Here is a 25,532-nt window from a genome sequence, read left to right on the forward strand (position 1 = left end):
CTGTCTGCCCTATCAGCCTTACCAATATGTACCTACGTCCATGATGCTCTAGAATATTGGTAAGAAATGTATTAAGGATGGAAGCAGTATCTTTTAATAGATCAACTTATAAAGTTAGAAGAAAATTGAAAAGTTTTCAGAAGCCAATGCATTTCTGCATATCCTGAACAGCTAGCGTAGTTAAATTATTACCTTCAGCTCCCTCAAAATCCTGTCTACTTTATCCAATTTAAGCAAAAACCCCACGATCCTCATAGGAAACCCTCATGTAGTGCAGCCCTTACCATGGAGATGATACATCTCCAGAATGCACTTTAAAGCACAAAGCCAAACCCCAGCTGTGAGCAGAAAGGAAGTCCCAGGGGGGCTGATGGTTAATAATTACTCTGTGTGTTCAGGAAGCCACAAAGCCCTGTGATGAGTTGACAGTGATGTTGTCTGCTAACTCATGACAGGCAAAATGGAATCTGACAACAAAATGATACTGTTTTTATCCAAGACACTGGGATTTTGGCTTCTGTTGCAATCTTACATTTACTCACACTAAGGAAGGTTTCAGCTATGTTGGAAAAGAATCAGCTAATTCTCACACCCCTCAGAAACTCTCTGTAATCATAAATCCACAGAAGATAAACACTGGGGTAGCAAACAGAGTCAAAACGAATAGGCTGAAAATCCGCATTATCGGTAAGGATTATTTCACAATGTGGCTCGACACAGCAGTCATTCTACATAAAGGCCGGCCAGCAACCCAGGCTTAGAACAACAGGCGCATTTCCAGTAACACGCACTTCTCATTTCTTTGCTGAAGGGATTCTGCGCCACTTCTACATTGAGAAAGTGTCCAAGAGGGAATTTGAAGAACTTCCCTACTTCAAGCAGATAACAAGGACAACCCCTAGTAAGTAAAATTCTGACCTTGTCAGATTTCTGTTGTCCATATAATTACAGCCTTGAGAAACATGCCATTTTACTCAACACAGTCAAGCAGATGTACTCATTTTCCTCCAATACATGGCATCAATATGTTTAAAATTAAATAATCAAAATACGGCAATTTAAAATACAAATGCATGTAACAAAAACTCATGTCCAGGCTGTGCTAGTCTCCTATCATTCTGAGAAAATACAAGATTGTCTGTTTTCTGCTCGTACTGCTATAAGCCTGAAACATGGCTGATGTCAGTAAAACAGCACAACTGGACTTCATTTAAGACAATATACATATATATATATATACACATAAATATATACACATATATATTTATGTTATATATGAAAGAAGCCTTTCCTATGTTCTTAGTTATATATTTACTATTAAAATCTGTCTTTTGAAAAGATATGCAATTTATTTATCACTCTTGATTCAATTTCTTTTTTGTATTTCACCCAGCTTTGGATATGACACTTAATGTGACAGTTTAATTGAGGTATAGACAATTATAGTTCCCAGTTCTTTTGCACTAAAAGTTGACATTTTTTCTGAGGTCCAATTAGGAAGGAAGTATTTTATCCAGGAATACTTGGTTCTTGGTAACACAGTCTTAGTTAGAAGTAGGCACCTTTTCATCTAGAAGGTTTCCTAATTTTTTCCTTTCAACCTTCTCTATACTTTTTGTTATCTGTACTATCATATTCTAGTTACCAAGACAACAGGCATTTCTATTAAAATTATCAAAACCGTACAGAAATACTAATATCCAACAAATACAGTTTGTATTATACACAGATAAGCAGAGTTCATATTGCATGAAAAACTTTGACATGTTTCCTGACTTTTAAATACTTGGGTTTACTATCAGATTTCAATTCTCAAATCACTCTGTCATAAAGCAGAGGATCTGTTTTCATAACTGGATGAAATAAACAGGGTCAATTTATAGTACTAGTTGGTTAAAGAAAGGGATAATATTCAGGTCCTTGTTTATTATTTGTAACAAAGTTACTTTGCATGGAATATGTTACATGATTGTAAGATACTTCGAATATTTTCCGTGGGAGGATTGGACATCCTCTCTGACCACTGTGAATCAGTTTGTCTGGAGAGTGCTTGTAAGTGACTCCAAAGTTCCCTATGCCCTTTCTAAGTCAGTATCTTTCTCCTTTGTATTTTTGTTTTCAGGCCAGTGGAAAATATTTAGCGAGGGAGAAGCTCAGATCAGCCAAATGTGTGAAAGCAGAGTGTGCAGGACTGAGCTCGAGGATTTGGTAAAGGTTTTGTACCTTGAGAAGTCTGAAAAGGGTCACTGTTAAGGGAGACAGCACTGGAGGGAGAAACACAAGAAAACTTATGAAAACTTGGATCTGCAGCTGGACTGCAGGCTTATTTTGCTTAAGTCAACAGTTGCCCTAAAAACCAAAACTATAATGCAGTAATTATTCACATCATGCACAGCAAATTTGCTGCTTTATGTGTAGTGGTCTGTGTCAACCAATTCAAATATCTCCTCCAAAAGACTAGGAGGCTCTGTATTACTGGTGGAAGAAGGAGAAAGAGAGACTGTACTTTCCCAGAGTTGCATTTCTTTACAAGTTAAAAAAAAGAAAACAGAACATTTTTATTATTATTATTTGGCAAGTTATTCAAACTAATGAAAAGAAGGACACCTAATAAATGTGCAGGAGCTATGGAGAGCATTATTTCCTGTGCTGAATTTATACTATTTCTGGTGTTGAAATGACTCACGGATCTTTTTTAGTTGTGGAAGAAAAATACAAGTGATAAAATACTTGTGTTGGAGACATATAAAACAGATTTAAACTAACAAACTCCTAAGCATCCTGCCTTTGGGATGATGTCTTGTAGTTGAGCAAACTGAGTCCATAAACTGAACAGCAGGTGTTAGTGACAATCACTATATTTTTGTAGCAACTTGAGCAAATGTTCGCTTTTAAGTGGTTTTCACTGTGTCCACCACCCACTTCTCTCAAAAATGTAAGTATTAGCTCCCTATCACTGCCCTAATAAGTTCATTCTTCTGGGCCCTATTAATGCACAGTCTTGGCTGATAAACTGCCTTCTGAAGTGATGTGAAAGAAGGTGGTGAAGTACTTGCAGCACTTTCAAAACTCCTGGAGGGTTAAACCTCCCAATTAATAACTCCTCAGAGTTGCAACAGTGCTTAATTTATTTGTTCTGATTTGTTACAAAACTAATCTGCATTTTTCTGATGGTGGCCTCTCAGTTCTCAGGCTTCAAGGACAGACCTCTCCCGTGACAAATACCAAACAGCTACAGCAAGCCTCTAGAACAGAGCAGATCTGTGAAAACTGTTATATTGGTGAAAAAGAAATTTGAGATACTCTGTTAAATTTAGTGTAGCATGTCTACAGTGTGTTTAAGAAAGGTGACTCCCATCTCCAGAAAGAAAAGAAGTATAAGGTCATTACTTTAAAAACTGTTTTCTCTGAACGCGAGTCACCAAAATGCTGCACTGCCTCATGGCTGCAGTGTTGGATTAATTCCCACAAAGCAAGTGACTCTGCCTGCTTTTGTCCCCTTTTTCTACTCCACAAGAAGGAAGGAATACTGCTGTTCATACACACACTAGGAAACAAAGCTTTATGGAAATGGTTTGAGCCAGGGGCTGTGTCTTCATAGGGATTGAAGTCAACAGTGACAGCAAGGGTATTGAGGTTTGTCATCCTGCCAGTGACAGCACTGCAGGGTTGTACCCGTTTCTAAAGGGATGGAGGTGCGAGAGAGCTGAGTGCTGAGTGCCAGAAGCCAAAGCCTGTTTCAGGCAAAACTTCGCCACCCTGAGGGGGTGCTGGCAGCCTCCCTCTCAGCACAGGCCTCTCAGGCAGGCTGCTTCATGGTGCCCAGCCTGCCTCTGCCGTGGGCAGCATCAGTAGGAGTGCAGCGCAGGGCTTCTCAGCAAAGAGGAGCAAGTGAGAGGGACAGACAGAAAGTGACAGAAAAGCTGAAGGGAACTAGGAAAATAATGTATAGGGTGATCCAGGACATTGTGGCTCTCCAGTCCTTAGCAATCTTGCCTCTATATAACCACCGCATTGTCCCTAGGCCTGGTCAGAGCACAGATAACACATAGGAACATTTCCCTCCCTGCCAAGCACTCAACTCAGCCCACTGGGTAACAGGAAAACATGCTAAAAAGGGAGCATTCAGGTAGATTTGCAGTAATAAAACACTCTTGCCTGCTATCAGTAACAGACAAACCTCCTTGGGCCGCAGTGTGGATACCTGCTCCAGTGCAGGCTCCCCTTAGCCCTCAGGGAGCTCCGGGCCTGGAGCCTGCCCTGCCCTGCCCTTGGGGCCGTTCCTCACACTTTCCCCCTCACTGCTGGCAGTATTTTGCCCTCTCTGAAATCCACTTTCCCCGAGGTGTTCCCAGGGTCACTGCTGGGCCCAGCTGGGCCCCGTGGTGGGGCTGCTGGAACCAGCCGGCCCTGACTGTGACAGGCCTGGGGCAGCCCTGGCCTCTCCTCACAGCGCCCTGCAGGCTGCTGGGCATGGACACCAACATCACTGAAAACATGCTGTAACCGGCACCTGGCCATCAGAAGGCCCATATCACTGTTCATAACAAGAGAGCTAAGTGAATCATCCCACCAAGCTTCTGTAGGATCCCAGTCTCTGCCTCCATAAATGCTGTGCTGGCGTTTGGGAGGGGTGTAGAGTGTCCTAACCAAGGCCCCGAGACCTCATGCAACATAATTAACTGTAGAAGCAGCAGCTTGGCATCAGCAACACCCACAGCATGCAGCATCTATTGGGTTGGAATGTGCTGTAGAAGTGCTAAATTTCACTAGAAATCTTCTAACAAGTCATGAATTAACCAAATCGTTCCTTTGGTGAAGACACTGTAAGGAAGACTTTCTGAGGAACTGTCACGATCAGGTGGGAAGACCGGCAGTTGTCTTCTCACCTCACAGGCATAGTCTGCTTGTAGCAGTAGCTGGTGAACAAAGACTAAGTGGAAAGTGTACAGTATTGCGTTTTTTTAAGAAGAAGAAGGCGGCAACCAGCTTTTTGTATTTCTGACAGGACCAGTGGAGTCCAGATTGTGTATTTATTTTATAATAAACATGTTTAAAGAAAAGCAAAAAAAATCATAAGTATCATTTAGTAAAATGCAGTGTTGCATTTTTACAGTTCTGGTCACTTAAGATAATAAAATACAGTGTCATCATGCTTTCAATTCTCTTCATGGGATGTATGTCTGTTACGGTACTTATTTATGTACTTGTATCACTTTGACCTGGTTTTATAAATTAATAAACTCTAAAGTTGTTAATAAAGCAAGACATTTTGTGCCTGATGTTGCTGGGTCACTATGCTTGTTTCAGTGCTCCTGCCTGCAGCCCTGCCGCTGTCACCTCACAGCAGGCTGGAGCCTCACACGCTCGCAGGCCTGGGTGAAGTGCATGGCTGCATGACATGGGATCAGACATCGAGTTACAAAAAACTTGGATTCAAAACTTTGACTGCCAGACAGGGTGCAAAGGAAGGCTTCAGCACTTACTCAGGTCCTTAATGCTTCAAGCATGAGCTTAAACCTCAAGGACCAGGTGTACCAGCAGTGCACCTAAGACCCCAGGTTATCAAAAACCTAAAAGAAATTTGGAGGTTAAGAGAGGTTGTGACTTACAGTCCCTTATAAGCCAGGCCTGAGAAGCTCTGGGGAGCGCACTCATGGGAGGCCCACTGAGCTCAGCAGGGTTGCGTGGTCCTCCACAGACAAGTTAGCTACAATTAATTCACGGCTGCAATATGCTGCAGTGTTTAATCCATAGGAGTGGTAATTTTGCTCCTATTTAAATCTGTTTCAGACCAAGACAGTAAAAGCTTACTGTTTCAACTAACTCAGCATCAACAGGATCAACACTGAGCCCTAACTGTTCAGTATGTCTGAAAACCAGACAAAGCTTGCAGCAGGACATCTGTGTCCCCAGCACTTCACTAATTCATTCATCCAGGTCTTCTCTCAGGAATGCCTTCTGCTGACTTTTGCAAATCAACCTACACTAGCACTCATCCCAGCTAAGCTGAAAATCAAGAGAAATAGCACAACCTGGGTAATGCAAAGAGACAAATTAGAAGGATCAGCCCAATGCTCAAACTATCAGTTCGTTTAAATCGGTTAATCTCAGGAGACATGACTGTTTGCTTTCAGGACTTGTCTGTAAAGCAACAACAGCATGCTGGGGAGAGAACATAGAACCTTCAACATAGAAATTTTCTGCTCAGAGATATGTTTGACCTTTGGGAAATACCATATTTAGTTTAGCTTTCACCTACCCTGCATGATTAATTTTGAAAATCAAAGCATTGACAACCATATACGCATTCCAACTAAAGAATTCATCAAGCAATGACAACTGAGAGAACAGTCCAGGGCATATTGCTTTCTGTGCAATATATATTCTGAAGCTCAAAATAATTGGGGAAATGTTGATCGAATCGATCTGTGCTAAATACTAAAAAGAGATGGTCTTAAGGAACATAAGAAAGAAGTGTAAAACATGAACTCACACATGGCTAGTAGTTTAACTAAAATGGAGATAGCAGCCTTGGGAAAGACGATTGTTCAAAGTGGTTCCACAGTAAATCCCTGTGAATCTGTAAGTACATAAAATCTGAAATTCAAGATGCCTCTGGAAATTCCTCATGAAATTGATTTCTGTTATTTCATCGCAACCTGCAAATTCATCTTAGCCACCTTTTTACTTTAACAAGGCATCTGTTGCATGAATCCTTTCCCTGAGAACACGTTCTAGGCATGCATACCCGCTCTGCTCCAAGCTCCTCTTGTACCAGCTCCCTTTACCAGGGCTGTCTGAGAGGTGTGAGCTGCGGACTGAGAATCACTACCAGTCAGGGTTGCACAGCTGCATTCCTACTGAATGTATTCTCTTGATTTCATAACATCCAAGTGATTTTTAGCACCGCACTGAACCATCATATGTCTCACTTCACTCCTATTTGCCTGTCATGTACCGCAGATCATTCTGATTCCACAGGACTCCACAGAGCAATGAGGAGTGGCAGGGTACCAAGAGGAGAGCCCTAGTCGGTGCTGTGCTCTTCTGAAATTACTTTTAAAGATACCTACACAAGCACAAGAGAAAGAATGTGACAGCCTAACACTCACATCTTCACACACTCTCCGTTAGGAAAAAAGGTCAAACCATTTCACAATTCAGATGATGAATACTTCCAAAATAATTGATAGCACATGAAGTATTTGCGTAATATTGGTGTGCTCTGGTGCCTATTGTGTTATCCATCTAAGATAAAAGCCAAGATTTTAGAGATTTATTGTGGGAGGGGTGAAAATTGACAAAGTTAATCCTTATTTCCATTTATTGCTTTTGTTTGGGGTTTGAGAAATGTCTTCATCTTCTCCACTGAGGTTTTGGACCATTTTACTTCTTGGGTAAAGTATGTCTGCAACCACAGGAGTATATGAACATGAACCCACAACCCTGCCCTTCTCACATAACACCAACCCAACTGTGAGCAGGAATGTGAAGCATTCAAAGCAAAAACAAGTAATTGAGTTTAACACGAGAAAGCAGATTTTCATGTAGACACACCGGATGCCAGGTCAGTAAGTCCAAAAAAGGCAAGAAGCCTGATTTCACTACAACTCTAAGGAAAAACTCACACTCTGTCCTCAGCTGACCTCAGCTCAAGAGACAGAGATACATTACCCTAAGCTGTGAGTGCTGCTAACTGCTTCACAAACAGCACCAATAATTAGCTAATCTCTCCACCAAGATCAATTTGATCTCCTATAGAATTATTTCTCCTGTTTCTTTCTCCTCCTGTTTGTTTCAGAATCACAACACCAAGAAATCAGGTGTGTTCAGGCCAACATAAATTAAAACTGAGTTCTATTGCCACTGAAGTAAATAGTAAAATTCCCAATCCCTATAAGAAAGAGTCCCTGAAGAACTCACACTGACACACTATAATGGCATCAACCACATTTTAGTGTGCTGTAGTGTTTCATATGTACCGAAGGCACATTTTATACTTTTCACCAACAGATTCGCAGCCGCAGTGCTCCTTAGCCAGCACTGTACCCTAATCTGTTCTTCCCCGGCTCCCTTCTCCCCTCTGCCAACAGCTAGGATGGGCAATCAATCAACTTTATTTGCGGCCTCTGTTTAGGGGCATAAATAGGAGTCAAGTGATGCTTAAGGTTTATGTACCGGGGTATCTTTTTGCTCTGCATCTCTAAATGGGAAGATTCAGACTTTCCTGTTAAAACCTCTAGCTTGAAATTGATATGGTATTTATTTTCATTTCCTCTATTAAAATGTTGTGCAGCATGACCAAGCTGCACAATGTTAAAGATGCAGTTCAAGTACAAACTTTTTGTAGTGTTCTCAGGATGGAATGGGAAATGATGTAGCAGCATCAACAAGAGAAGTGAGACTTGGGGACTTTTTTTTTTTCACTAGTGAAATTATCTGGAAGTATTTATAGTTGTGGTTACATAAATATCTCATAAACTAATAGACAGTAGTCATCAATTAATCAGTTGTCACAAAGTTCTTCCTAGAAAAAGGAAGATTTGATTGATTGTAAATATACTTATTTAAACAAAAAAATACATATATTATGTACAGGTTCAAGTGAAAATATATTCCAGAAAGCTGTATTTTTGTATCTGAGATCACATTTTCAATTCTGTGCTATTAGAAAATATTTCCTTTCTGTGAATGCCATATTATCTATTCAGATAAGCTAAGTCTCACAAAATCTTTGGTTTTTTTAGATCTAGCCAGACAGTGGCATCCTTTAATAAATGGCCAAATGACAGCATTAAAAAACATTGGGGAATGTTTACAGTCAGGACAGATTATCCACTAAATTTAACTTTGCCTTCATATTAATACAAAACAGTTGTAAAATCATGCAACCAAATCCAAACAGTAGCCTTTCTCACTCACTTCACACCATGTAAATGACTATAACCAAGTATAAATTTAAATTAAAAAAAAAAAGTTATTTTGAGCATCAGCAAATGTGCTAAATTTCTGGAAATAAAAACCCTGCTGCTATTTTGTTTGAAAGACTTAGTTTATAAATTATGGATTGTTTTAACAAGTGAGAGGAAAAAATGCAGATTACTTATGAATTCAAAGGAAATACAGCCTAGAGCCTCTTTTATTTTGCAGTCATAACTAACTGAAAGATTCAACTGACAACACAGGCCAAAGCCTTGCTTTTTATCCAGAGACTTACAAACTTAAAACAGCTTCTCCCACTCTGTGTTTTCTTCTCAGCCCAAAGTCAGACACTTTTTAGAGCCCTTTGCACTGATGAGTCCCGGCTGAAGAGACTGGGCTCTTCCCATGACATCAGTTTGCAACAAGCTCCCAATTTCTTTCTCGTCAGTACGTGCTGGGAATTATTTACTCCATCTGAATGATGCCCATGATGAGATCACTCTTATTAAGAGAAAGCTATTATAACTACTGTGCTCATGTTGATCATAGCTCATATTAATACATGGAGTACCTAACAAAATGTAGCCACTAATAATTCATTTTTCAAGCAGGGAGTTAAGCAAGCCCTAGAGAAACTGAGGAGCAGAGAAACTCCTGACAGCTACGTAACTGCACTTGACTAATCATTGTTCAAAACTGGAGCTCTGCTGTCTGGCCTCTCCACCAAGCAGTGTGTTTCTTAAGAGATGCTCTATCTTTTTGCTAATGATTACAATGTTGAAAGGTGCATTTGCTAGAACAGTACTTCTAGAATGAAGCTCCAGCAAAACTGGTCTGATGGAAGATTCTTAAAGCCAGGAATCCAGTAACAGGCAAATGGGGTTTGCCAGATCTCTGATTGCACAGCTCAAATGTACCAGAACCTCATTACCTGCTACTGTTCCCCTAAAATATATCCCCCATAAATCCACATCAAAGTCATGATAAACTCTGGAGGTTTTTGTGAAACTTGTTAGAAAAGATAGCTCAAGTAGGATTTCAAAGTAAGTTATCAGGTCACATTCTGCAGAAATCAGTCTATTAGCACAGTAGGGGAACATCTGACCAGACAGAGGAATAAACACTCCTATCTGGACAGAAGGCACAATTAAAAATAAAAAATAAAAATAAAATAAAAAGGAAAAATGTGACATTGTCTGTTTTGAATGTAAGGAGAGGGATGTTTCTCATCTTCACAGCTTCTTCTTAAATTGCAGTTTTCAGGGCCATTGCAAATCATTCATTGCCAGTCCTGCTGAACAACCTGTGAAATCGTGATACGTTTCCAAGCAGAGGTTCCCAGGGGGCTGCTTAGCCCAGAGGATTACTAAAGAGAATACGGAGTAGTCGCCACTCAGTTCTACTTCGGGGCAATGGGATAAACACAGCATTTAAGGTCTAGTCTAGCTTTTATTTCCATCACAAATAACATATCCAAGGACCTTGTTTGTAAATAAAAATATCTCTGGTCTAATACATGTCAGGCAGTCAAATTAAATCCCAGGATCTCTTCTGGGGTTGCCTCCACAGGCAGCATATCTTAAAGCCACTGCTTTACTGTCAGTAATATGTTACTTAACACATATTAACAACAACAACAAAATTAGTCAAAACCAATATAGACTTCTCCCTTGTATAAAAATGACACGATTTCTATCAAGTGTCTCCTCCCTACCAACTTTCTTCCAGTCCTGGACCAGTAAAACAAGACTTTGTGAACCAAAACAAAAAACAAACAAACAAAAAAAAACACAGGAGAACCAAGCATTGGAGATGCCAAAAATCAGGGAGGCAATGAGAAAATTGGATATAATCCCTGCAGAATGAACTTTTAAGTACAGTAAAATGGATAGATGCGCTTTTCTCCACATCTTGAATTTCACCCTATAGACTAAATACTTTGGTCATAGCTCTTTCCTCCATTATAAGATGTCATTAACTCCTCACTGGAAGCACACCCTCCACTATCTGTCTTGTATTAAACTCATTTTTCAAAAATAACAACAAATAAACTAAGGTGAGAAGAAGTTTAATGCAGTGATGGAACTCTTTTACGAAGTGAATAGGTGCTCCCTGTGCCAATACAATCTGTTTAATCACAGTCTAACATTTTAATTATGTATATAGCTAAGGGGACTTGCTTGCATTGGCTTAATTATTCTGCATGATAATATGAACAAAGGGCCTCTGTTAAAGTAATCAACAAAAATTTTAGCTGGCTGAGTTTCCTCAAATGTTCCAAGACCAATGAAAGATCTGATCATTAAGAATTTACTGCCTCTGAGAGCTACTTTAAACCTGTTCCCTTCATATCACAGCTGGCCCTTTGAGTAGCCTCGAATTCTTTCTATCTGAAAGCCTTAGTAAGGCGGAACAAAAGAACGTCTCGTTTGGAGTGAGCTGTCTGTGTCATCTGTGTGATGTTCACTAGCAGGAGATGTCTATGTTAATGAGGCCAGAAACAGCGCTGCCACTTTCTAACTTTTGTCCAGTTCACAGGACTCCTGATGCAGGGTGCAGTGGATGTGTTAGAATTGTAAATGAGCCCCAGCAATTGCAAATTTCATAAGGATCCCACAATAACAATTAAGCAATGGTCTCTGCTGTTGTGAGCCTCTCCTGCCAGCTAATTGACCACGACGGGAGCTATGCAGAGAAGCATGCTGAAGGCGAGGACACACAACAGAAGTGAAGGTTCATTATCTTGCAATGAAAGGGAAGCTAGCACCAATGGGAACGGGGGATTAAAGGACTGAAGCTTTTAAAGCTTGCAATTTTTGGAGGCATTTATCATTAATTTCTCCTCTGCCCAACAGAAGCCAAGTGTTTTGAAATACAGTCCATTTTACTGGGCCCTGGGAATCAGATCGGTGGAGGCGATGTACACACTCCAAACCTACCCAAGTACACAGTAGAAGAACTTTCAGGAATGTTAGAGAGTTGTGCAGACTGAGTTTCTTTACTAAAAAGCTAAACTTTCTGACTCTGTAAAAACTTTCCGACTCTGTAAAAACTTTCCATGTAAAATTTGGAAGCTAGTGAAGAAAACTGACAGCCAGCGTATCACAGCTGGGGAGTATCTCTGTGACACCCTGCGAGAGCCGGAGCCTGAGCACTCTGTGGTCCCACTTCTGCTGTACTCAACGGCTCCCATGGCCCAGCAGGCACGACACGCTCTCACTGCGACGAAGCACCGCAGGGGGACCTGTCCATGGCTCAAGAGACAGCTCACCTGCCCACTGAGGAGAATGGGGCAGGGAAAGACAGCTATGTCAACGTTCTGTGCTATTCCCCTAGTCCCATACAATCTTTACTCCTGGAGCTGCCCTCTTGTTTTGCACTCAGCCTTCTGCTCCTCGCTCTGCCCAGATATCTCAGCCTTGGTCCATTCACCCCAATCCTCTTCCCTGCTCACCAACCTTAGCATTTCCCTTATGTTTGGCAACCCGCCTCGCCTTCTAGTTCCTCTGCCACTCAGACAGCAAAGCACATTGCTTTTCAAACGTCTTATTCATGCAGTTGATCATATCAGTGAAAGGCAGATGATCATTTTTAATAAACTTGTGCCAAAAAGAGAGCATAGCTGAAGGTGCAGCAGGACCATGTTGAAGCACTAGTCCCATTAGCCCTTTCTGCTACTTGGGAAACTGCCTCTAGGTGACAGCTAAATTGTTAACACGTTACACCATTAAACAATAATAAATATGTATTTTTCCATTCACACTCATTAACAGAGTCAAAGCCATGCTAGAGTTGACTATTCCCAGGATCTCATATCCCTCATTTACATTCTAGTCCAGTCCCTGAAGCTTCTTCCTTACCTCATCTGCATTTTTCCTCATTATTTTCTTTTGCTACAAATTCAACTAGCTCTGGCAAACAACTCAAAAGCACTAAAGGCTACTGGAGAACAGTGCGGGTCTTCTGCCATCTTATTGGCAAGGGCTGCTACAAAGTAAGCCTGAAGAACAAGACAAAGCAAACCAGTGACTGAAGCTCCCACAAAGCACCCACAGTTTCAGAGAGCTGGATGTTTGTCAGGGGTTATTCTGCTTTCCTCAGAGCAAGGACAGAGACATGGAGAGCTTCACTCCTGCCAGGAGGTGGTAAGAAGGGAGGAAGCAAAGGGGGAGGAAAAAGAGAACTTTTACACTTGAGCAGATGGCAAACATGCGGAAAGGATCTAGAATGGAAAAGAAAGGGTGGAGAAACCCCTGCGCAAGTGGCTCTTGCCTTGTCCCTTGCTGAACAGCTCTGGTCAACTGGCTTTGCAAATTCTTGAGCAGCCTCGTGTGCAGCGCTTTACCATTGGTCTGCGTGCAAGCCTTGCTGCTGTGGTCTTGGCTCCTGTTTGTGGCATACTTCTTCTGTAGGGTGAACCTTATTTCCAGACATCTCTCCTCCACCACAGCCAGTAGAGTGGACTACGAAACATTCACAGCTGCACGCCTGAGCACAGCATTAGAACGACTGCCATAATTCGCTCACAAACATCAGCCTGCACGGCACAGCAGTGGCACGACCCCTGTGGGAAGGGGGCAGGGGGCAGATATCCACCAGTCCAAGCTTTCAGCTCTCACAGCTCAAGTTTCCTTGCCATCAAGCAGACGATCCCCAGTACACGTTGAAACAAATGCACAAGACATCTCAACCTTCACTGTGGCCTCACTCCAAAAAATGCAAATCCCAGAATTTATCTGGATCATTGGATTTCTTTTATTTTTGGTCTGAAAATATCTACAAAGCTCTTTAAACATCAGAACCTCACCAGAAACCAAATGGAGAAATGTTGTTTCATACTGCAAATTCCAAAAACCGTGGCTAACTTTGAAGCTTTCTGACTGAAATTATTTTTATGCAACTCACATTCATTTATTAATCTTGCCATCCGAAAATATAGCTCTGTCTTAGATCCTTTCCAGTCTCCGTTTGGAACCATTTACAGAATTAGTAACCTTTGATTTGTGGGAGAAACAATTTCAGTTCTCCGTAGCACGGGTTTGCCTCAGTACACAGCAGAAGTCAGCAAGAGGTTCCTGGGGAGAACAGGTCTGGATGTGATGTAACCGTGCTACTCGGTTAGGATCAAAAAGTTACCACCAGGAACCAGCTATACCCCAAGATCTTAACTAATCCTTGCTGTTCTCCTTCTTTGATCTACTGAATAGCAGCAAATTCAAAACTGATTAAAAAATCTCTTCTGCCAGCACGGAGTCTTTGAAAATACTACCGCGAGAGACCACTGATGTCCAGAATGTTAAATATAGATTAGAAACTGATGTGAATGAGAGAATCAATAACTAAAACCCTAATTATCTCACGTTTATAATGGGAAAGCAAGAAAGAGAGAAATCAGAAGTGATTCCTGGCAGTGCTCACTGTTAGCATTCTGGCACCGTTTTCCATACACACAGATCTACCAAAATAGAAACGACCATTAAAACAGTTTTTTAAAAAAAGAGACTCACTTTCACTAATGATAATAACACTTCTCCCCACCCTGAAAAAATATCCCTTTATTTGTCAAGTCAGGAAAAGAGGTCATGACAGTTTTCATAAAATTTGGAAACTTTTCAGCCAGCTCTAACACCAATGACAAATGACAGCTGAGAGACTTGCAGCCATGCATAAGGAGGGAGAGGGAGCTCTGCACTCGGAGGCATTCTTGCTTTCCTGTATTTCATTTCTGTATTATTTCTATTTTACGAGTTTAGAAAAGAATTTACACACACGGATGTCCAGGCCTGAAGTTATGCCTGTTTTCAGGCAGCTTATGCCTCTGTCTCTCCTGTCTGCCTGTCCAGTTCTTTATTATTAATTCCAGTCTGAGTTAGTTTGTGAAAAAGCTCCAGCTATAGTCTCTGATGAGGGAAAAAAATGTATTTGTATGTGAAAAATACGACATTCATCTTCCTTTTCCCCACTTGGTTTCCTTTTCCAATCATCCCTATTTATTTTACATGAAGAAAAACCAAAGAATGGGTGTGAAAGCACAAAAGGGGAAGAAGCAGGTCAGGCTGGCTCCAGTCTCCTACTGGAATTGCTTCTCAGCTCTTTCCTGCTCAAACAAGCATCTTACGATTAAAGTTGCAGCTCACAGAATTACCATCACTTATTTGCCAGATTTTCTTAAGTCTCTGCTAGATTTTTTTTTTTTTGGCAGCATCCAACTTAGAGAAGTGTGAATTTTCAAGAAGTTTTATATCATAAAGACAAAAGACTGTAAAGCTGAGAGCCAAAAATTACTCATCCTTTGATCAGGGTGGTTTACTAAGTGTTAGACAGAGTCAATAAAGGTTTTCTTCCAAAAAAAATGTGAATCTTTTTTTAGACTAGAAACCCAACAAAGAAAATTATATTAAGGTCAAAATATCTTGCCCTGGTTTTGGTTCTTGACATGTGTATACCAAAATTGTCAAGTTTGCTGCAGTTCCCTCAGTCCTAGGGATGTTATCTCCGAGTACCCCGGACACATCTATCCTGCACAAACGTATACGTAAATGGGTATCAGATGCATCACAGGCATTCTCAGCAGCACTTTGTGTTCCCAGCAAAGAATTGGAGTGGGTCACTCGGGTCAGTGCTTGTGGCTGGCTGTGTGCCATTGGACAAGGTGAGCTCAGGGTGACTTGAGCCACTCCTTCATACGGTGGGAGCTGCTGGTGGGAAGCTGGGCACCACTGACCTGCAGAAGCTCATCATTAAGGAAGCCAACCACATACAGCTGATTCGGGCACATTTCCTAGTGCAAAATCTAGCCTTTTCTGAGGCAATGTGTTGTGAAACAGAAGACAGGCGTTGCCTGCCATGTAGGTACTCCAAGCAGCATCCTCTCTAGCAGAACGGGTACCCAGGGCTGTACGATGCCTCCAGGGCAGCTACACGCTGCCTAGTTCTTCATGGGCTGTTGGAGTAGGTGCTCCCCATAGCAGTGAGATTCTACCATCTCTGCTCTCCTAATGGGTAGAAGATGTTCATCAAGGGTGGTTAGACCCCAGTGTTAACAAAGCACAAGAGAATAGCAAACCAGGAACACATTTACAGGGTTTGGGGCCCGCATTTCCAAACGGGGGTCTGAGCTTGTGCAGATTCAGTCACCTGGCAGAAACCTCAGAGCACCAATTCTCTAAAAATGAATCTTTCCCTAGTATCTCAATTAGACACCCGGGGAATAAATAAATTTCAGCACTAATATTCAACTTCCTATTTTCACTAGTAGCAGCTTTTGCAGGGATAATTTAATTCTTCTGTTTCATCTAGCATTGAGGCTTGTAAACTCCTTTGAGGATCCCTACCAGGAATTCATCAACATGAAGGATATGTACTGGGAAGATCATAATCAAGTCAATCAAGGGGAGAAATTCAAAAGCTTTGCCACTAAAGGAATCAAACATAAAAGCCTCCCTGGGGGGAAGAGGTTTATGTACCATGCCTGGCCTATGTTAAGAAAATTAAAACTCGTTTCACAACATAAAAGAGCCAAAGTGTCAAGTCACTAAAACCAGTTTCCAGTACAGATGCCCTTTTCCGGACTCGTTTATGAGGGAAATACAGATTTATAATACATTTTAAAAAACACAACTGACAAAAACATAACTAAGGGATATATACATGGAAGACAGCACAGAACATAAATTAAACAACGACAATTTAACCATAATTTAGCAGTCGTCCATGTTGCTGTAACTAAGGATACTTCTGTTTACATACACGGCAAACTTCTTGCTTTTTTCAAAGGAAATGTTTGCAGAACAGATACCTAAGGAAGCTGACCTAACATGAAGAGTTGAGGTTTGATCTTATTATTTCCCAGAGTCTATTCAGATGGAAGTATGAAAGTGAATCCAGACTATTGCCAGGGTATGCGTGTCAGGGAATAGAAAATGTACTTGAGTTTACTGCTTTGTTGTTCTGCTGGAATAGGCAACTCTCCCCTTCCTTCCACATCCCCTGGTTCAGTAATTTTGTTTTGAAAGCCAGCATTTGTAAGATGAAATACATTTTAAATAAATCATTCAGAGCAGGATGGAAGGAAATCAGTTTTCTGAAGAATTTATCACAAATGTAACATCCAGAACAGGATAAAAATGAATTGTTACAGGGTACATGTCAAACACCAAGGTATTATTTTTCTTGCATGCCAAAATGATGATCTACTAGCTCCTTCCCAAAACTGTCTTTCCTTTTTGAAACTGGCGTATAAAGAGGATACAATCGTAATGAATTACAAAATTTAGCTGAAAGGAGAAACAGTGCTCTTTACACTTGAGGAAGTAAGATGATCTCTAACTTTACGCTAGCAGTGTTCAGGGAAACGCAACTACATAACTGGGTAAACATTTTGTTGCCTCCAAGAAGAGCCATAAAGAATCCGGTGGAGATTTTGCAAAGCTGCCTCAGGGGATGGATGTCTAATCCCCATTAAAATTAACAGAGATTGACTCCTCAAACCCAGTCAATGGCTTTGAAGAATCAACTCTGTGGGGGTAATATGTAGTATCAAAGGGTAGGGATGAGTTGTGTGGTTAACTGTATCACATGGGACTTAGTTGTTTGTTTGCTTGTTTCTTTGAATAAAAAGAAAACGGAGGGGGAGGAAGACAACAGCAACAGAGAATTATGACAATAATAATAATAAGGATTGAACTAAATACCCAGACAGATTTTTTCCAGGGGACTCTGAGGAAGGTTTTACAATGGTAACTGGAATTCCCTGATAGACGTCAACACTCAGATCTTTCTGGCATGATGATACAATTTAGCAAGTCATTATTGGCTGGATCAAAGTTATTTATTTCTAAGTTTGCCAATTTTCTCATTTTGTTTTCTTAAGGTTAAAGAGAGGCTTGTAGATATTCAGTAAGAAAGAGTAAATGAATTAAAATGTCATCGATGTAAGTTGTGAGAACTTTCAACTTGCCAAATAACAGACCTCTTAAGGCTGAAATTTCTGGGGAACATTAATAATGCTGAATATGTTGAAACAAATTCCACTTGCTAGACTTAACAAGCATTTTTAGTCAAAGGCTTGCCCTTTCCTTAAATTATTACAAATGTTCATGAACTGCTATCCTTATTAAGTATTGGTATTATCCAACAAAACTTAGACGCAGCAAATCGATAAAAATCAATAAAAGGAAATTATTTAATGCCAAACAAGAATCTCTAGAACTCACAGACACAGGAGATAGTTGAGGAAGAGCTTAACTGACTTCACTGAAATATTAAACAATTATACAATTAAAAATACCCATTATTCCTTAAGACTGGTTCAACAGTACATCTGTAGGAATTTGTTATCATTTCTTTAGGTGGGATTCCCAGGAATACATCCAGCATGGGCAAGACTTCCACTTCCTCAGTCTTACCTAAGAGAAACAACTTTTCCCATATCTGCCTGTAACAGAGGTGCTTTTAGCCTCCTGACGACGACGGCCCTCGGTCCCCCTGTGCAGGTGGGGGAACGGAGGCTCCGGGAGCTATGGGACGATCCGCCCAAGGCCAGTGGCAGGGTCAAGAAGCAGCCCGTGCTCCCCACGTGCCAGCAGGGGCCCGCTCCACAGCCCCCAGCAGGCACATGTGCATCCAAACCACCACCCTGTGCCCTGCTGCCCAGGCACAGCCATCCGAAGAAAGGTGCTTCAGTAGTGCAGGCACTCCCTCAGCCCCGCTGCCTTGCCTTACCCTTCTAAAACCACGTGCTCTTCTGCCTTTTACAGGAAAAAGCCTCTTCCCTAGAAAAGGCCCATACAATGAAAGGCAAACGGGACTGTTTTGGGAATCAGTGAGATTGGTTAGGCACCAAGAATTTTCCCTTTACCCTCTTTCAGCATTTGGAGGTGTTGCTTGTTGCAGCGCAGAACAACACGGGCAAGTTGAAGTGAGAGCTCTGTCGGTTTTAAGTTTCCCTTTCATTTACACAGCCCCTGCCTGCTCAGGCAGCCCACACGTAGAAGCATTTCCCTCAGCCTTTCTCCTGACCTCTGGCTTTAGGGTTTTGTTTGTACAAAGCAAACTGAGAGTGAGTCTGTACTTAGGTGCCAAATTGGGGCAGAAGTCGCCACAAAAACATGAATAATGCTCGACATTACCAGAAGTAAATTAAGTCCAACTAAACAAGCTGTGCAAACAGGGTAAACTCACACTGTAAGGTGGACTTTCACACAGAAGGCAGCTATAAACTGAGTGTGGCCTGGAAATCAATCAGCCCCCTGCCTCTGCCTAATGAGACCCTTTTCTTTATTGCATTTTTATAGACTTATAAACCCGACATAGGATGGATTATATGGGCCGCCTGTCTGCCCTGTCCATCTGTCGCTGTGCTGCTGGTGCTCATGCCAGTGGGCTGGGACAGTCAGTAGCAGGGGATGGAGCTTGGGGGAGTATAGAGCTGATTCAGAGACTTTTAAAAAATTAACAGAACACCACCATGCATATGACCTCCTTCTCACCAAAACACCGAATTCCAGCACCACTGCTTTGTAAAAGGGCCTGTAAAGTCAAAGTGAGTCAATAGGAAAACTTGTCCACAAATGCAGCACAAAACTTGAACGGCCTTTGTGTCGGTACTCATGTGAATGTCAGTCCTAATTTATGTTAAAAAGCCAGGCAATTTCTCAGAAATCTAAATGGAACATAATTAGTTAAAAAAACAAGTTATGTCTATTTGGGTAGGATTATTTCAAAGTTCTAGGATAATGACTTCACTTAACATGCATTAAACAAAAGACATTTTTGGAGCTATTCCCGTACAATCAAAGCTTTCCTGTTCACGTAACTCATTTTTGTGATTCTTTATTTTGTCAGTGTTGCTGTAAACAATGTGCTGCCCATGGCAGGGCGGGGAGACAAGAGATTGTTTAAGGAAAAATAGTCATCCCTCCACAGAATTTGGTAGTTACATTTACCAGCTGCATAAGCATTCTGATAAACTGCCAAAAAGGGTCACCATAAAGCAACACTCCTTTAAAGTTTTAATCCCAATTAAAGAAAATTATCTGGACTCTCTCCAGAAACATTTGGGGGGGGGGGGAGAAAGGGGCAAAAGCTTCCGCAGAAGATCAAATGTTGTTGATTATAAATTCATTACCAGCATAGCTGCTAACTTCAGTAAATTAACAAGGAACTTTTATTACATCCAATCAAGCTCTTGTTAAAGATAACAAGTTCTTTTCATTCCTTGTATTTGTATAACAGTCACTTTTCTGGAACTCATCAAAGCTTGTTGTGAATCCATGCCAAAGTACCACTCTCTCTTTTAACAGCTTTAAAAAAATAATGAAACCTTATGATCACAGTGAAAAAGCACTGATTATGTTAAAATATTCTGAGATAAAAGATTTGGAATTATAGAGAAAGCTGCTGTAGCATCAGCTAAGAGAGTGATATTCCACAGCAGAAATATCCTAAACTGATGAGTTTTTCACGCCTGTTTTTTATTGCTTTGTTTGTACAGAATAAGCTTAGCTAAACATCCTCTTTATGAAATCTGATAATGTAACAAAGATCCATTATGGTTTCACTTTGGAGCAGGCTTTCACTCAAATATTAATTGCTAAAAGCTATTTTACATAATCTGTTTAACCATATGATTATGTTAGGAGTCTTTCTTTATCAAATAATCACAAGTGGGAGGGAAGAATGCTTTGCTTTGAAGCTCCTCACTAATAATACATTTTATAGCAAGTTACATATTTTCTGAAATATACATCAAAAGCATGTATCTTGGGATAGGTTACTGAACTGAGATCACTTTCTTACATGCCATGATCCAAACGCATATTTTTCATCCGTTTCATTTGTCTGCTGTCCAAGTTTAGTAGCAATGAAAGAAACCTTTCTAGAAAACATGGAAGAAAGTTCCAATACCCACTGAAGTCAACGTCTAGACTTGATTAGTCTAATATGTGATATTTTGGTAGAAAACTTTATATTATCCCTACAAAAAAATATGATAAAAGCATACACAAATGATGAGATTCATCTCTTTAAAAAAAGCAATGCAGAACAGTTTTTCTCAGGCCCACCTAAAAGGAAATAAGAAACCTAATGCAGAATATATTCCTTTTAGGCCTTTAGGTCAAATAAAATAATACCTTTCTATATACAGTAAGAATCTTCCATTTTATATATATACGTTTTGTGGGTTTTTTTTGGCATAATCAGTAGCTTATTGCTTATTTCTGAGATTCTTTGAAGCATTTTGTTCTAACAAGCTATTTAAGTCGGAGTTTTTACTCAAAGTGCACTCACTTCTTTTGTTTATTTCTTTTCTGTGTCTGTTGGCCAGAATGAAATGCTCATGCACAGAGAGCTGAACATGAGGATGGCCATTTCTTCTCCTCCCAGTAGGATACAAGTTGTATCTGGGCAGCCTTCCATTGTCTGTTGTCCCGGCATAGAAGTGTTTGAAAATCCTCTGCAGAGGCACAGTCCAAAAGTCAAGAGGTGAAGCTGAGAGAGCAGCCACCTGCAGCCTTTTTATATCTGCATAATATCAAGTATGTTCAACTTAAAATGTTCTTGGACAGCTCTAGCATCCTGTAATTATCGTGTAATGCATCCCTCCTCCCTGAAGCAGTCTAAGGTTCATTGGCTCCGGTTAGATAAAAACGGTCATTGTTAATAAGACTAACATTATGTAACATGCTGATAGGAGGCCTACGGAGCAGCACTGTGCTTCGGAGCATAGGCACTGATGTGGCTCAGGAGACCCACGGCTGAAAAGGAAAGACAAAGGAGCTAGAAAGAAGTTGCCTGTGAAAGATGAGGGACTGATGATGGAAAAGGAATCATAGAAGACAAGTGGATTGCGTTCAACAAAAGTTCCTCTGAAAGGACCACAAATTCGACCAGTGTACCAGAAATCGGCACAAATTAGCTATGACTCTTCTTTAATTTATGTTTAAACAAATCTTCTATCACCTAAGTTTGAGGTTACATGGTCTACAACACCAAAAACGTCACTGTTAGCTTTCCTTTTAAAAGCGAAGACTTGCTATAGCAGCAGTAAAGGCTGATGGGCATGCTCCTTCAATTGAAGCCTGTTGCATTTGTTAAAACAAGCAAAATGTCAGAGAAGTAATACTGCCACAGTTTGCACGTAAATAGTACATTGAAGGTTTTTCTCGCAGCAACAGGCAGAAGGAACCACTAGCAAAAACTATGCAACTCCCCAAACTAAATACAATATGAAGATTTGCTTTTTGTTTTAAATACTTAAAATGTAACAGACAATGAACAGAAAATATGAATTAATTAGTTATGTGATGAGATAGGTAACAACACCCATACATATACTTCCACCTCTGAACCACAGATTTTTGGCTGACACAAGATACATAAGCATTCTAAACATCGTACAAGTCAGAAGCAACAACCTCTCCTACTGGTATTTATCATGTTCAAATTTTGACTGAATTTTGAACTTCTAAATCTGAAAAATGACCTTATTAGTTATGGGAAAAAGTTTCACTCTGGTACTTACAGCAATTCCACATTATTAAATGTAAGCTAAAGCCCCCATGTTGTTTTTCTTCTCCTTTATTGTTTGCTTTGTTTTTATACTTGCCTTTCATCCCATTAAATTCATTGGTCAAATTAGTCACTCTTATCTGTTTTAAGAATCATTTCATAATTAACCAAATGGAAAAAAAAAATCAGGTTGTTTCCAATTCCCTAAAACTCAAATCTTATCCACCCACTCCAACATCTGCAGATGGTAAGCACAGTGTGTCTCCTCATTAATATCAATAAAGCTAGCTGTTAATATCTACATACAATAATCTTTTGATCTATACTGAAACTATTTGTATGGCCTAGTTCTGTGCTCTTTGCTGAGGCCAAACTAACTTTCAAATCAAAGAGAGCTTTGCTCAGTTGAAGCCTGCATGGAAAGAGCTCTTCTATTGCTCTTGGCAGTAAGCACACTGGAGGAATCCCAGTAAGAAGCAGCATTGTGTTATGGGGATATACGCCTTTGTATTCAGCTGCTGCATATCCCAGCTCTCTGAGTCAGCCCTGTTTCAGTAAAGCAACTACTGGTAGCAATAGATGAAGAGGTTTTTTGTGGAGCCAACAAAAATACATTTTGGTAGGAACTGGTTAAGTTCTCTTAGAGTTTGAGTCTCTCCTGCCATTTCAGAAGGGACGTAATAAAGCAGCTGTAGAGTGTGAGCGATACTAAGGACTGTTGGTCTCAAGCATTTAAAAAATAAATCAACTTCTCCTTCCCTAAAGAATGAGCCAAATCAAAATACAACCCTTTCTAATCAACCTTGAGCTTTTTTTATCAGGTTTTAAGTCTTTGAGGTTTGTGTTTCTGAGGTTTTCTTAAAACAAGGGGCTCAAGAACAGATTTTGAAAATTCAGATGCTTGCAGAATCAAACTACTCTAGCAACTGAAGCTTTAAGAAAAAATACAAAAAAAATAATAAAATTATTAGCATTAACCATTATAATTCTGTATGTTCTAGATTCTACAGATTTAGAGTTACCTTCCATGCCAGTTGAAGGGCAAAGGAAGGAACATAAATGGTAAGAAAGAAAATCTGTTTTCTGAGAATGGAAGATCTTTTTGTAACATTTATCACTCAGTTGTGTGCATTTCATACATCCGAAGGTTTCATTTTGTACTTACAAAGCCCTGACTACAAGGCCACACACATTAATTCTGCTTTGCATGAGTTATTTTTCTGATAAATAGGCATAGGAAGGTGATTGCTGTTGGTTTAGCTGCCTTAGAGACCTAGCTCCCCCCAGGAATGTTCTTTTGAGGAATGTTGCTAAAACCACTCCAGACAAAAGAGATACAAGAAAATTTGGTTTTCTATGACAAAAGAGTGGTGAATGCATTCATACAGTGAAGGCTGAGCACACTGTATTTCATAAGTTGACAGCTATTCCCAGAACATGCAATGAAAATGCAGCTGTTCACTAGGAAAAAAATAACTTTTCTTGCATAAGTAAGGTGTGCCATGATGAAATGAAAGTGTGGTTTTGGGACAAAACCCAGTCTGTGACTAAATACTGGACAAGAGATTTCCTGTACAATTTGATAATCTGCAACCAAGAGGCAAGACTTGAAGCAAAAACAACAATAAGCTTTTGAAAATGGATAACAGAATTTGGAGAAAGTCATCAAAATGACTTTCAATAGTCAAAAAAATCAACACCAGCAACTCTTAGATTGAATTTAGTTCATTAAAGCATCAGAAATTTCTACGAACTTTTCTTCAAAAACAAATACCAACCCCGAAAGATAATGCAGTGTCAAGAGCAACCATTTATTCAATGTTACGAATTTCAAAAGGAAGAGTTCAGGGGCAGATTCTACCTTTTAGGCAGACTCTTATTGCTGCAGCAGGTCACAAGTCTCCAAAGCCCCTAGTTATACTTGCTCCTAGTTTAAACTCATTTTTAGTTATCGCAATATGAGAATATGCAAATCCAGAGTGTCTATACTGTGTGGGTGCTGAGCTGGTTGTTAAGTAAAATGTAAGAAAATGAAACTGCTTGCTGCTATACTTTTTAGTAATCTTCTTATTCATTCACTTACTCACTTATTCCTCCAAGGTAGCATTTGGACCCGGGAGAGAGGCAGCTCTGTGTTTTCAGACTGACATTAGCAAACTCTCAATGGCTGCAGTCCAGCGGAAATTTCCCAAAACCTGCTGGTCATGCAGGATTCCCCATCCATGGGACATAAATTATTGCTCTAAGGCCTGTGGATTTCTCCACAAGCAAGCCCTTTCCAGTCTGGGATCCTTCACTGAGGTGGCAGATGTGTGTTTGGGGATCTTCCTCAAAATTTGTTTTTGCTCTGTAACTGAAATATGCATCTCTAAAAAATTCTGGATTGGAGTTGCATTCTACTTAGAGGAAAGGAAGATTGTTTTCCCTTTTTCAGTTTCACAAGGAACAACAGCTGGAAGTGTACTTACTGAACAGACTAAGACTCACAAATAAAATTACAAGAGGTATGTTCTAGTTACCACAGTAAAATGGGACATAACTTGGCCATTAGGAGAAAAGGCCTGCTTGTTCATTTAAAGTAGAGAAAGGCCTTATCCAAAGATTTTACCAAAGGAATTAAAGCAATGTGATCCCTCAAGTGTGGTTTTAATTGCACAGCCACCAATGGAATAAAGGTGATTCTTACCTCTGGGGGATAATCTCCCTTTATTCCAGTGACTGTGTCTAAGGTGTGACTAAGCATTACTCTGTAATTTTAACAAAAAATAACTCAGACCAGTCTATCCATACCTCTAATACATTATGTGCATTCCTGCTTTCAGTTCATTCCCTGCCAAGCGTCAATACCTAGAACAACCACTTACATTTTTATTATATATAAAACATGCTTATTCAGACATTATCTCCTCAGAACCTAACTTGCCAGGATATCTGAAGTGTATAAATACAGGTTTTTTTTCCTAAGTTAGAGGCAACATTATGAGTTATTAAAGCTAATAGAAAAAAACTACATTTGATTATTAGTTTTTTCATTATTATACTCTAATGTGCATTGTATTTACCACCAGACCCAGGGAGTATATAAGAAAATGTGT

General features: G+C 40.2%; 1 protein-coding gene across 3 annotated transcripts in view; it reads left to right on the top strand.

Moving 5' to 3' along the window:
• The window catches only part of CHRDL1 (chordin like 1), a 61,499-nt gene extending 38,811 nt beyond the window's left edge, over positions 1-22,688 (top strand). For 2 of the 3 annotated variants that reach the window (XM_080554451.1, XM_080554452.1), the window contains exons 11-12: positions 812-901; positions 2,123-5,282. In XM_080554451.1, the coding sequence (XP_080410577.1) occupies positions 812-901; positions 2,123-2,253 (221 nt within the window). In that variant the 3' untranslated portion in view covers positions 2,254-5,282. Of the gene's footprint in view, positions 1-811; positions 902-2,122; positions 5,283-21,253 lie in introns of those variants that run through there. The other variant, XM_080554453.1, reaches the window with a different exon arrangement.
• The last annotated feature ends 2,844 nt before the right edge of the window (positions 22,689-25,532 follow it).

The sequence above is a fragment of the Anser brachyrhynchus genome (genome assembly GCF_964034855.1).
Source record: "Anser brachyrhynchus genome assembly, chromosome: 13".
Classification (NCBI taxonomy): domain Eukaryota; kingdom Metazoa; phylum Chordata; class Aves; order Anseriformes; family Anatidae; genus Anser; species Anser brachyrhynchus.